The sequence below is a fragment of the Gossypium arboreum genome, chromosome 4 (genome assembly GCF_025698485.1).
Source record: "Gossypium arboreum isolate Shixiya-1 chromosome 4, ASM2569848v2, whole genome shotgun sequence".
Lineage (NCBI taxonomy): Eukaryota > Viridiplantae > Streptophyta > Magnoliopsida > Malvales > Malvaceae > Gossypium > Gossypium arboreum.
In genome coordinates, this window is record NC_069073.1 from 95,538,355 (window position 1) to 95,552,520 (window position 14,166).

Here is a 14,166-nt window from a genome sequence, read left to right on the forward strand (position 1 = left end):
AGTCTAAATTCAGGGAAAATTTACGGAACCAGTTTCCGAGTTTTGAAACTCGAGATATGATTTTTAAGGCGACAGTGACGCAGTTTTCCAGCCTGTCTGGAAATGCCAAATTGGTCGGTGCTTTAAGAGGATTTAGCTCGTTAACCCCTCGCGTCCGACACCGGCGATGGTCTCGGGTTCGGGGTGTTACACCTATGTGCTAGACCGTGTGGTTAATTTAAATTTCAAAAATTAGGTGCATGATTCACACGGCCAAGACACACACCTGTGTTCTAGGTCATGTGTCACACACGGCTGAGACACACGCCCGTGCCTCTGCCCGTGTGCCTAATTCTAAGCATTTTGTTTCTCAATTTTAAAAGGCAGGGGACACACAACCAAACGACATGCCCATATGCTAGGCTGTGTGTCATACACGGTCAAGACACACGCTCGTGTGTCTACCTGTGTGGACAAAATAAAGCCATTTCCTAGCTTTATTTCTCACCCAAAATTTTCCATTAACCTACAACAAAACTTGTACATATATACCAACCAATTCCAAGTATTAAACCAAGCAAACATCATTAACATGCATAATATAACATCACATACATTCATATACATAAACTTACCTTTTACTAAAAACATATATTTTACCCTAATTCAATCTAACCATACCATATATATATATATATATTAAGCATGATATAACCTTATAATAATATACCAAAACATACCATCACTAGCCATTCCAATGGTTAGATTACAAATACCCATTTACATGCCAAACATTGGCAAAGTTAGTCTATACATGCCATTATATCAAAATAAGTTTACTATTTATACTAAAACGAACTGGTGGATAGTGTGATGATGCTCCAACCAATCTCTAACCTTTATGAGCTTTCGGGCACTATAAAATAGAGGAAATAAAACCTATTAAGCATTTAATGCTTAGTATGTTTGTTTAACAGAAATTTACTTACCAATCATAATCATTAAAAGTAAGCATACAAACATGCATCCAAAACTATATGACCATTTTCTTAACACATAACTTCAACAAACATGTTAGTCACTTATTTCATGTAAATATGAACAATAAGGATGAGCTCACCAAATATAAATATCTAGTCTCATGTATTCATGTATATAGAAGTACTGATTCATCTTGATTTCATATGTTCTCATGTCAGAATTTCACCCGTTGAATCATTTGAAATCTCGATGGATATTTGAGTAATACACTTGAATTGTACAATATTATAAATCCGTCAATTCATATATGGAAGTGCTTTTATGAGCACTTAAACAGAAAGCTCTCTTTCAAGCACAGTAACGGGAAGCTCATGTGAGCCATGTAACGGGAAGCTTATCCGGGCTTATTAACGGGAAGCTCACAAAGAGCCTATAATGGGTAGCTCCAAATAGCATTTAATCAAGAAGCATCGGATAGCAATTTAATGGGAAGTTCAAGTGAACACTAACGGGAAGCTCATAGAGAGCTTTTAATCGGGAAGCTCACGAAGAGTCATATAACGGAATGCTCACAAAGAGTTGTGTTGCGCCTACAACACATGTAGGGTCACAACCAATCAGGATGCTTCGAAGAGCATTTAATGAGAAGCTTGAAAGGGCTTATAACAGGACGCTCTTTCAATCTACAGTATGTCCGCAACATATGCAGGACCACTACCATTTTGGGAAACAAAACCCTGTATCCAATCGAATTTCATTCAGTCATACAGGATTTAACATTTATCGAGTATTTTCCAAACATGTAATCAAATTTCATATACATGGCCAATACACAATTTACATACAAATCATTTAAATCAATTCAAATATATAATCACAATTAAGTTACACGAACTTACCTCGATACTTGTTCGTATATGAGAATCTACTAATCTGAAACTTTTTGTTTTCCTTGATCCAACTCAGTATTAGGTCTTTCCGAATCTATATAAAACAATTTAACGTTAATTTAATTCATTTCATTCTCATTTACATTCAATTCACACCCTAGGCAAAATTACCATTTTGCCCATGTACTTTTCATAAATGAAAATTTCGTCCCTAGGCTCAAAAAATGAAATTCATGCAATTTAATCTGTATTCCAAGCCTAACTAATTTTTACATATAATATTTACAGCACATATATTTCATAAAAATCAGAAATTTTCCATGAATTTGACATCTTTATAATTTAGTTCCTAAATTACAATTTCATGAAAATTCACTTTACAAAAGTTGTTCATCTATCAATAGCCTTTCATTTTCTACCATAAATTTCAATATTCAGCATATTCATCCATGGAAAAATTTCTATACTTTGATATCTTTTCAAATTAATCCCCAAAATAAATAGATTAAGCTATTCCAATATCAAAAATATAAAATTACTAAAAACAGGACAAGAATTCATACCTAATTAAGCTTGATTAGTTTTATTTCTCTCTCTAGGGTTTCCATGTAAATTTTGGGGAAAAGATGATATATAATGATGTTATTTGATATTTATTTTATTTATCATCTTTAATTTTTCAACTTTCCAATTTCATCATTTTCTTTTTCTAATTTTCCATAGATGAATCACCAAAATATCTACTAACTTTTATTTAATATTCTAATTACCATATAAGGACCTCAAGTTTTGAATTCCATATCTATTTGATACTTATAGCTATTAGAACTCAACTTTTGCATTTTATGCAATTTTGTCCTTTCCATAATTAAGCACATAATTGGTAAAAATTTTCTTATCAGAATTTTCATATAACATTCCCATCATAATACAGACCATGAAATAATATTAAAATAAATTTTCTTTCTGGCTCGAATTTGTGGTCCAGAAACCATTGTTCCAATTTCACTAAAAATGGGCTATTACAGGAGGCTCACCCAAATATTTAGTGCATTCTTGGAATTCTTCACCATCTCCATCAGATTGTGTGTCAATTAAGATTTCATATAACTTCTCTTTTACACACTTGTGGCCAACATGATACTTGACACCACACCAAAAACACAACCCCTTTTGTTTCCTCTCATTCATCAATACAAGACTGATCCCTTTGGAGGACCCCTTTGTAGCACTTGGGCCATTGGCAGAACCAATATTACTTGTAACAGCCCGTTTTTGGGTCTAATCGAAATAGTGGTTTAAGGACTTAAGGTCTACAGCATGATAGAATAATTGTGTGAAAATTTCGTTAAGAAATTTTATCGATTGAGTGTCCAATTTGACTAGAAGGACTAAGTTGCAATAGGTGCAAAACTTGAGTTCTCTATGTTAAAAGTGTCTAATTGCTATGAATCTTTAAATTAGAGGTCCTTAAATGGTAATTAGACCATTATACTCTAGGGTGGACAAAAATGTACATGGTTAGGTGAAATTTTGAAGTTTTTCATTAAAGGCATTTTAGTCATTTGGTAAATAAAGATAAAATTTAACAAATAAAAGATGTCATCTTTTTCAAATTAGTCCCCCATGGCTGAATTTCACAAGAAGAAGACATAGCTAGGGTTTTGGCCATTCAAGCTCAATTGTAAGTCTGTTCTTGTCTCGTTTTTAACGATTTTTTTTATTTTTGAGATCGTTGTAACTTGATTTAGCTATTTCAAGGACTAATTTGAAAGAAAATGTGTGTATTTTGATGTTTGATGGTAGAAAATGCATGTTTGTTGTTTGTTAAATGACTTTTGCAAAGTGATTTTCAGTAAAAACGACAAATAGAGACTTATTTGTAAAAGTCTATAAAATGAGTAGAAAAGTGTGAATAAATGAAAAATGTGGGCTGTCATGAGCATGAAAAAGGTTTGGCTAGGCTTGGGTTGTGAGGAAATTTAAAGAAATTCATTTTACGAGCCTAGGGACTAAATTGTAAAAATGCCAAAAGGTTAGGGGTAAAGATGTAATTTTTGCAATAGTGTGTTTTTTGGGCTGAATTGAATAATGTGATGATTAAATAAGTTACATTTGATATTATAGATCAAGAAAAATGAAGTTCAAGTTTAGACCGGGGAAAGAACAAGGTTGAGGACTAAATCGAACTAATAGCCATTTTTGTAATCGAGGTAAGTTCGTATGTTAAATAAGCTTTAATATAATTGTATTTAAATGCTTTAATATTGCATGAAATATATGATTGATTGTGGGGACGAGTTTAACTTTACAGACAAGTTCGATGATGGTTTGATAAGCAAGAAATCCCTGTTTTAACCTTAGGAATAGAATAGGATACAAGTGACATGTCACTAGGGTTACCACATGTTATGTGATCATGTTATCCGGGTGTTGGTCTCGTACGTCCTACCAGTGGTTGAGTATACTGGCATATGTTGCGGTTACTTGACAAATTGTGTGAGCAGCACCGAGTAGCTACGTCTTGACTGACAGCTTATGTGAGCAGGCCCGTTGATTAGCTTGAGAGCAAGAAATTATGCAATATGGGATTGAGGTAGTATTGGCTACATATTGTGCACTTAGTGTGCAAGATTCCCAAGTGTCTGATATTATTATTCCAAGTGGTTCACGGGTATGTCAAAGATGAGAATAAGTGTAAATTTGTTACGAGATGGTACAGGTATGTACTCAAAGCTTATGATTATTAATTCGTGAAATGATGATTTCAATGTAAGTTATGATGGAAGTGAATTATGATCATGAGATTATGGTAAATTATGTTATCTTATGTTATGTTACTTGCATGATTAATGTATGGTAAGGTTGCTTATTTCTTCATACGAGCTTACTAAGCTATATAGCTTACTCCATTTTATTTTCAATGTTTTATAGTGTCACCAAGCTAGCTTGGGATTGGAGATCGTCGAAAGTCGCATCACACTATCAAACTGTCTTTTGGGTACCGATGATTTTAAAACATTTTGAGAGTATGACATGTATAGGGACTTGGTCATTTTGTTATATGTGTCATTTGATTTGGCCAAATGTATTGGCTTATATTTGTTTAAGGTAATTTGGTATTTAGCCATGTAAATGGCTTATTTTGGCTAAAATGATTGTAATCCCATTTATATAAGTATATGTGTTAATGCCTTCTTGTTTTTGTGTTTTGTAATAGGTTGCTATGTGTTTATTATGGTTAAATGACTTGTTGTGAAATCGATGAGATGGGTCCTTTGGTGTGCTAGGAAATCTAAGTAGAATCATGCATGATGAAAGCATTCATGTTGATACTTGTGAATGTGAGTTTGGTATGAATTGATTTGGTAAATTATGCTATAGTAAATATGTTAAGTGTTGGTAATAAATGATACGATTTAGCCTTGATTATGGATGTTTTTGTTGCTTAAGCATGCCATAGATTGTGCCACTGAACTGGTGTGTGTATAGGTGTAAATGAGGGTGAAAAATGACTTGGTAGATAGCCTTTATTTTGTCCACACGGGTAGACACACAAGCGTATGTCTAGGCCATGTGTGACACATGGTCTGCCCCATGGGCATGTGTTCTAGTCGTGTGTCCCCTACACCTTAATTTTGAGAAACAGAATGCTCAGAATTGAGCACACAGGTAGAGACACGGACGTGTTTCTCACCCATGTGAAGGACACGGCCTTAGGCACGGGCGTGTGCCTCGATCGTGTGAAGTCTACACCTATTTTATGAAAATTAAATAAACCACACGACCTAGTAGACAGGCGTATGACTTGGCTGTGTGATCTCAATTTGTTAATGCATTGCAAAATAGAGAGTTACACGGGTTAAGGACACGGGTGTGTGTGGCCACACGGCCTGCCCACACGGGCGTGTCCCAAACCACATGGGCGTGTGACCCCTGTTAATAGCAAAAGTTTTCTAATTTTTGTAAAAATTTCCTAAGTACTTGATTTAGTCTCGAGCCACTTTCGAAGCATGTTTTGGGCCTCGTAGGCTCGTATTAAGGACTTTATGATTGAATACGAATTGTTTTAATTTGGATGAAAATTTATGACTCGAAATTGTATGTTTGCTTGTGATGTGAGTCTGATAATGCCTCGTATCCTGTTCTGACATCGAATACGGATAAGGGGTGTTACATTACTAGGCATTGAAACAGATTTGCTATGTGTGACTGTTGTAAGGGTTGGTACAACATACTGAGAAACAAAGTTTGAACTAGTAAGGAAACCATTTTTGGGGGAAGTATTCAATATGTATTCAAATTGTCTAGCTAAATAGAAAGCTTCAACCAAGGTTTTAGGCCTAAGCAACTTCATGTACTGACTTATACCTTGCTTTAAGTTATTGGTAAAAATGCATAAAGCATAAGATCAAGTAAGCTTATTTGATTCAGGAGACTTACAAATGTATCATGGTATTTCCCCATTAAGCCTTGTTGTTTGATAGTGACCCACTCAGACATGGGTTTCGTAAACATACTCAAACCTAATCGTTCTTTCAAGCTAATGGAATATTCTTTCCATTCAAGCATTTGTAGGCCCCTATGCCTTTGAGCCTGAAAATAATTCCAATCAAGAACTCTTCCTTCCATGTTAAGCTTTACTGTTTGAACCTTGTCACTATCGGAAATTCCTTCGGCTTCAAAAAACTGCTCAAGTTTGGACTACCAAGCTTTGAAATTAGACCCGTAAAAACATGGGTAGCCCCATCTGATACTTTTTTCTTAATTCTATGAGTTAAGGAGACTTAGAACTATAGGTGATTGGGGAACTTCAAGGGGTCCCTTAGGGGGAAAACTAGAGAGTGGTCTACTTCCCTTCACTCTTTTTCCTCGGTCCTGTATAGCAATACTACTGGAGACAATCGGGTTTTGAAAGTACTGTTCAAATGAGCCAAGAAGTTCAGATCTGAGAGTATTGAGTTTAGATCTAGTTTCTCCATTGAAGTCATCCTTAAAACCTTGTAAACAAGTCTCCAACCTTATGTCGATTTTCACATCCAACTGCAAAAACTCTTTGCATTTTCTGAAACTTTTGCTACAAAATAATGACATCATTTTGTAAACTTGTCGTAACACCATCTTTGGCCATAGGAATGTTGGCTCTGATACCTTTGATAAACTTTAAAATGTGAAGTAGAGAAAGAGGAAATTGAGAGAAAGAGAGAGGCTAGAGAAAATGAGTGTGAAAGAGAGAGACAAATTCCATAATTTTCATATTCTGTTTTGTTGTTTACAGAAACTAGTTTAAAAGGATAAAGAATGAAACAAGAAAACAAACAAACAAAATAACAGTTCCAAATTTGGTTATTAAATAAGCTAACTCAAACTAAACGCTCCGTTTAATTAAGTTCTAAAACACTCCATTTAAACCAAAATTCCAGTGTGCCTCATTTCACTTACAACCAAAAATTTCACTGTTTAACATTTAAGCTCATAACATATAATTAATCCTGAATTAATTTTAAAATTAATCTAGAAATAAAATACTAAAAAAATCTCCACATCTTGTATGTAGGATATCAGAGAATAAAAATGATATTCCATCATTGACAGAATAAATCTTCTTTAAAAAATTCTCTTTCTTTTCTTTGGTGCTGATGGTTTTTATAATTTTCTTGACAAAAAATTACAACTTTCTTTAAGAGGCTAGGCAATTTAAGGAATGGTGGGTTTAATTCTCACTTGGGACCTCCATATTTTATTTTTCTTGTATCCCAAGAGAATGAGATAGAATCGTGAAAAAAAGTAAAAAAGAAGAAGAAGAAGAATTTGAGTGTTTCTTTAGCGAGAATGAGACAAAATTGTGAAATAAAATTCAGTATCATGATGATAACATGTTATGAAATAAATAATAAAAAAGAAAATAGAAGAGCAAAAGAGAACAAGAAATAGGAAAACAAAAGAGAATGCAGTTAAGTGTCAGGGTACGTGTGATCGGCTTTAACAAATCTAGGTGTAGTTAGCCACACTTCTTCCGGTCAAGGCTTTAGGTGTGAGCAGTTCCCTCGACTTCACGAAGAGGTGTGTAACCATATGCCTTGTTTTGATAATCGGCTGAAAAGCCGAAAATATGGCGTATGATGCCATACGAGCGTGCGATCGCACGTGTAGTGAACCGAGCTCACAGAATATGGGCGTACGACGAGGAAGGCCACCATGAGCGAATTCGTGGGCTTAGGCCGTAGTGGGCCACTTGGGCCACGAAATGGGCCGAATAGGCTGAATGGGCCCATGGGCTCGTTTGTGTCAAATCAGCTACTAGCTAGAATATGGTTGGGCTTGTCATGTCACGTACATGGCATAGGCCGTTCTGGGCCATGTTGGGTCAGACTGGGCCGTGTGGGCCTAATGGTCTTGTGGGCCCACACGAATAAAATGTATGTTATGTGGTAAGTTTTGGACTGGGCAATGCTGTTCGTACAGCCGTGAATAGTTTTGGGTTAAATGAGCCGTATGGGCCCGTGGGCCTGCTGGGTAAATTTTGCTGTTAAGCGAAAAGTAGATAGACTTGTCATGTCGAGCATACAACTTAGGTTGTTTTGGGCCTCGGTGGGCCGAAATGGGCCGTGTGGGCCCAATAGGCTCTTGGGCCCATACGGGTAAAATCTGCGGTAAGTGACTATTAATGAATCGGGCTATGGCGTACACATAGCCGTATCTAAATTTGGGCTAAATGGGCCACATAAGCGTGTGGGCCCACTTGGGTTGAGTAATGGGCCTTAGGCCCACTTGCACCGTTATGTCCGTTTAGGTTACTTAGGTCGCTCGAGGCGACAATAGACCCTCGGTTGGGTTGTGAAGACCCCTGGTTTGTAAAATTACTGAAATACCCCCGGGTTGTAAAATTACCGAAATACCCCTGACTTGTAACATTACTGAAATACCCCTGATTTGTAAAATTATTAAATTACCCCTAATTTGTAAAATTACTAAAATACCCCCGGGTTGTAAAATTATTGAAATACCCTTGATTTGTGAAATTACCAAAATACCCCTATAGGGTAGGATTATCGAAATACCCCTGTAGGGTAGGATTATCGAAATACCCTTGTAGGGTAGGATTATCGAAATACCCTTGTAGGGTAGGATTACCAAAATACCCTCGTAGGGTAAAATGACCGTTTTACCCTAAAGAGTAAAATGACTGTTTTGCCCTTGTGGGTAAATGACAGGCTTGGGCTATGACTGATTTGACTGTGAATGTATGGCTACGTTTTAATTGACTTGACTGTGATTGTATGACTGATATGCTTTTAATATATGTTTAAATGACTGTTACTGAGTATGGCCATTCTGCATACACGTGTAATAATTGAACATGACATACACGACATATTGTATGTGGTTGGGACATTGATATGGAGGAAGTTCTATTCTAATAGGGTGGCACAGGTCGCACGAGACGACTGTGGACCCAGTATAGATCTGTTAAGGTTGCACGGGTAGCACAAGACGATTGTGGAACGACAGACGGCTTAAAGTAGCGTAATCTGATTTTGGCTCTGTGCCAAACAAAAAATGGCTCTGTGTCATCTTGACTATGGCTTTGTGCCAAACTTATTTACCCGTGGCTATGTGCCTAACATACTTATTGATGACTCTGTGTCGATCATATTTACCCAAGGCTGTGTGCCGATTATATTACCATTGCTTATGGCTATGTGCCAAACATAATATGATTACCGATGGCTTTGTGCCAATTATAATACCGCTACTGAAGGCTTAGAGCCGCATATATACTAGTAGCTTTGCTGCTATTTCGGTTAGTGCCGCAACCGGTGCTAACATTGGTGTGCTGGGTGGGTGGGTCGATTTTATCCCCACGTAAGTGTAGGGTTGGTATGGGTGGTGTGCTGGCTGGATTTAGGTGGGATGCATCCTCATACTGTTGCATATCTGTTTATGAGATTTGTCACTGCATTGGGCTTAGGCCCACTTGTTCTGTTATTGGTTTGGGCTAGGCCCAATTGATTCTGTTATGGGCTGTAACCCAAATGATATAGTAGTGGGCTTTGGCCCACGTATGCTCTGAACTGGACTGTATTGTTACTGTTAAAAGGGCTTTGGCCTGCATGCTTTTGGTTTCATTTCACGTATCTCGATCTTTGCTCTAGTAAGGGGATTACATACTGAGTTTTCATAAACTCACCCCGTTTATTAACTGTGAAGGTAATCCCCAGCATTAGGAGGATCGGTGCTGCGAGGGACTCGAAGATGGCCACACGACTGCCTTTGGACTTCATTTATGTTTTAGATTCCGTTTTGGGTTTTTAAATTTTGTAATAAGGCCTTTTAAAGTTTCTAGATTTTAAATTTGGGTTTTATTTACTTTGATTTATAACTGTTTTTAAACAACACTACGTTTCCACAACATTCTCGGAACGGTTTCGCAACTTAGTTTTTAACATCACGTTTTCGTAAATCAATTACTTTTAAAATTAGCTTCCGCAACTTAAAAGAAATTTTGGGAATAGAATTAATAACTTTTCAATGTACCACTATATAAAATAAACTAACGCAACTGGGATTTTACTCAAGTTTTTAAGTAAGAAGTGTTTTCAATGAAAACATGGCTTTCGAAAAACACTTCAATGTGACACGTCAGATTCGGGCCTAACTTCTAGGCCGGGTTTGGGGTGTTACACTTTTAATACTCGTGGGAACGATATTTTTGTTTACCGTAGCTATACTACTAATTGATAGGTGCACTTGCCTTTGTCAGATTTTTGGTTGGTTTACGACTGCAATCCAAGAATTCAAATAATGAGAACCGAGCAGTAACTAAATAAGGTTTGCTAATTAGATGATGTTTAATATTGCATTTTTCATCTTTTATAGATATTTAAAATAATTTATTTTAATTTAATAAAATGTCATGTCAACAATTTACATTTGGTTTAATGGAAAATAATGCCACATAATTAAAAAGGTTAGTGAAATGTAAAAGTTGAATCAAAATTTAAATTTGATGTATACAATTCGACCAAACTAAAGTTGGTGTATAACATTACAATTTGTATTATAATTCATGTATAATTTTGATATTTATCTCTTTTAATATTGAAAATTTAAATTTCAAAACATTAAAATTGATTAAATTTTTTTGAAATTTTTATTTATTAATGGTCTCACCCGATTTGTTACTATAATATTGAAATTAATTAATTTAGTTCAATCTTCTCTAAAATTAAAAATTTTATTTTTATGTTTACAGATTAAAATCTAATCAAATAACTCAACTTACATAATTGTCTAATCTTGAATCTCCCAGAGAAAAGATTGTATGAAACCGTGATTTCATGTCATCTCTATTTCTTTCCAAGACAAATCAGATTCTTACTCCTGATTTTCGGCCTTTTCCTCTTGAAAAAATTCAAATCCAACTAAAAATGCTAAAAATCAAGAGAAAAAATATGATTTGTCATTCTCTTATTGGAAAGGGATAGGAATGATGTGGAATCACAGTTTCATATAATTCATTCTCGAATCTCCCATACTAAGCTAAAAGCAAAGGAAAATAAATACTTGCAATTAATCAAATTAATTAATTTTATCTTCCATGTCAAATAAAACCCAAAATTATTTTCATCACTTTTTTACCCCAACGAAAAACAAGTAATTAATTTAATTAATTGCAATGTTTTTTAAATACTTTAACATGGAAGATTTAAGATTATATAATAAAAAAATTTTAAGTTTAGTTGACAATTATTAAATATGAATTATTTGAGTTGATTTTGTTAAGAATGATTTAGAAATGTAAAATAAAATTTCAAAATTTAGAAGGAAATTAAATTAATTAATATCAATATTATAGTAATAAATCAATTGACATTATCAAGAGATAAAAATTTCAATAATTTATTTATTATGTTTCAAATCTAAAATTTCAAAATTAAAAAGAAATAAAATTTTCGACAATGAAATAAATAAATACAATATAACAACTTTTAAATGCATTATTCTAGTTTTTTCAACTTTCACTTCAACACTTAATTTTTAAAAAATTTCGTAGTTTGCTTTAATTTGATGTTTTGATGCATTATTCTAGTTTTTACAGTTTTACATCAAAAGGGAAATAAATACCCAGTTGTGGCCATCCGATCAGGTTTGAACCAAATCCTAACGCATTTCCTGAGATTGTTGGAGGATATCTTGTATTAACAGTGTAATATTCATGTAAGAAGACCCCCCCACTTCAACTGCTTTATTCGCCTCATCACCTAATTCTTTGGCTCGTTTTCTCATCTCTTTTCCTTCATTTCCTTGCTCCATCAGTTTGTCTATTGCATTTTTAACATGTTCCGTGTTTAAAATGAACCCAGATTTCTCATCTCCCAGCATCGTAGGCTTGTTAGCCCCAAGGTTGACTCCAATTTTCAGTATTTGTACTGCAAGTTTCTCGTTGCAGAACTGGTCTCCCATGAATGGAAATGTTATCAAAGGGACACCAGCAGAAATGCCTTCGATTATTGAATTCCATCCACAATGAGTTAGGAAGCCTCCTATTGCTGGGTGTGACAAAATGAGTACTTGGGGAGCCCATCCCACAACCACAAGCCCTCTTCCTTTTGTTCTTTCTTCGAATTCATTCCTTTTAATCCACTTGTATACTTCGCTTGCCGTTGGATTATTTCCTCTTAGGACCCAAATGAATGGCTTGTTCGATGCCTCTAACCCCAATCCTAACTCTATCAGTTCTGGACACTTTATAGTGCCTATGCTCCCAAGGCAAGCATAGATTACAGAGCCGGGTTGTTGAGAATCAAGCCACTTCAAACACTTCTGCCCATCGATTGAAGTTTTGTTACCTCTTTCAGCCATATCCAACTCATCTTTGTGGCTGAGAGACACTGGACCAATACACCAAGCTTTCTTTTCCTTCCTGTACTCTTTGACATAAGCTGATTCCAGCTCTTCGAAGGTATTTATGACAACTCCATATGATGCTCGGTCAGCTTCCCACATCGGTTCAAAAATTTCCTTCCAGGATCCATCATTGTCAAGAGGCAACTGGACTCTAGTAAATTCCACCTTGTCGGTCAAACCAGGCACCGTGAAGTATTCAGAATCAGAGGTTACAGTCTCATTTATCTTTGAGGACTGTATATTCCGCAAACAAAGAAGACAGAAGCAACAAAATCCATGGAAGGATATCCTTGGAACTTGGAACTTGGTAGCGATTTTGCGGGTGTAAAACAGGTTTATGTCTGAAATAATACAATTGGGGCGTGGTGTTAGCTTCTCAAATAATTTCAGCATTGCTTCTTCCATCTTGTTTGCGGCACTGACGAATTTGATCAAGTCCTCCATTGAATGCAACATGTCTATATTCTCAACCCCGTCTGGCAGTCCTACTTCTTTGCCAGGAAACTGGAGTTGCAGTAAACGTATGGGGAGCCCTGATTCAATGGCCCGGGCCACTGATTTTTGGACTCTGCCTGCATTGTAAGGTGTTGTAACTATAGTAACAGTCACGCCACGCTGCGCTAACAGTCGACCAATATCTACCATGGGGATCAAGTGTCCTTGAGCCATGAAAGGGATCAAGACAAAGTGACCTTGAGCCATTAAAGGAACCGTGGACGTGATCTGACAATAGAAGAGTGCCAAAATGTGTTATATAAGCAAAGTTTGGGGCTAATTTTTAGAATATGATAGTTGGCTGCTGATGTAAGAGAACACGTAACCATATTTTGTCCATTTTGGGTTGAAATGACAGAATCGTGGGGACCTTTCCGAAGTAAACTCTATTTCAGAATGAGTGGCCGAGTTTGCGGCCTAAAAGATAATATTACTTGGAGTCGAAGTCCTTGAAGATTCCAATCTAATGCTAATAATTAAAAGTACTTGGAGTCCAAGTCTGACTCGGAAGTTCTTGGAAATATCACCATGGGAGTGAGTGGTTAATTGGACTCACAAAATAATTGTCTTATAAAGTTATTTTTGTTAAATCATATTATTACTTACAATATATCATAAAATTTTAACATGTGTATGTTTTTTTATGTAATTTATAATGGTGTTTTGCAGATTTTTTTATAATAAGTTTATTAAGTTTATTTTATGCAATAATTTAATTTACAATCTTACATAATGAGTCACTGGAAAATTTAAAAATGTGAATTTTTTTAAGTTTATCACTATTTTTACAAATTAAATATACTATTAAAATTGAAATAAGTATTTTAAAATATATATTTGTTATGAATATTTTATTAAGTGTATGTTCCTCATGATCAAGATAAAATTTTAATGTACTTTAAATTCTAAT

At 35.3% G+C, this 14,166-nt stretch overlaps 1 protein-coding gene across 1 annotated transcript; it reads right to left on the reverse strand.

Annotated features, from left to right (window-relative positions):
- Positions 1-11,888: 11,888 nt before the first annotated feature.
- Positions 11,889-13,955, reverse strand: LOC108458452 (UDP-glycosyltransferase 73C12-like). Its single transcript, XM_017757858.2, has one exon. It carries the CDS (start codon positions 13,461-13,463, stop codon positions 12,015-12,017), a length of 1,449 nt encoding a protein of 482 aa, XP_017613347.1. The 5' UTR covers positions 13,464-13,955; the 3' UTR covers positions 11,889-12,014.
- Positions 13,956-14,166: the final 211 nt, after the last annotated feature.

Bases quoted from the DNA above. Each gene is read 5' to 3' on its own strand.
- LOC108458452 (XM_017757858.2), bottom strand. From the start codon at position 13,463: ATGGCTCAAGGTCACTTTGTCTTGATCCCTTTCATGGCTCAAGGACAC.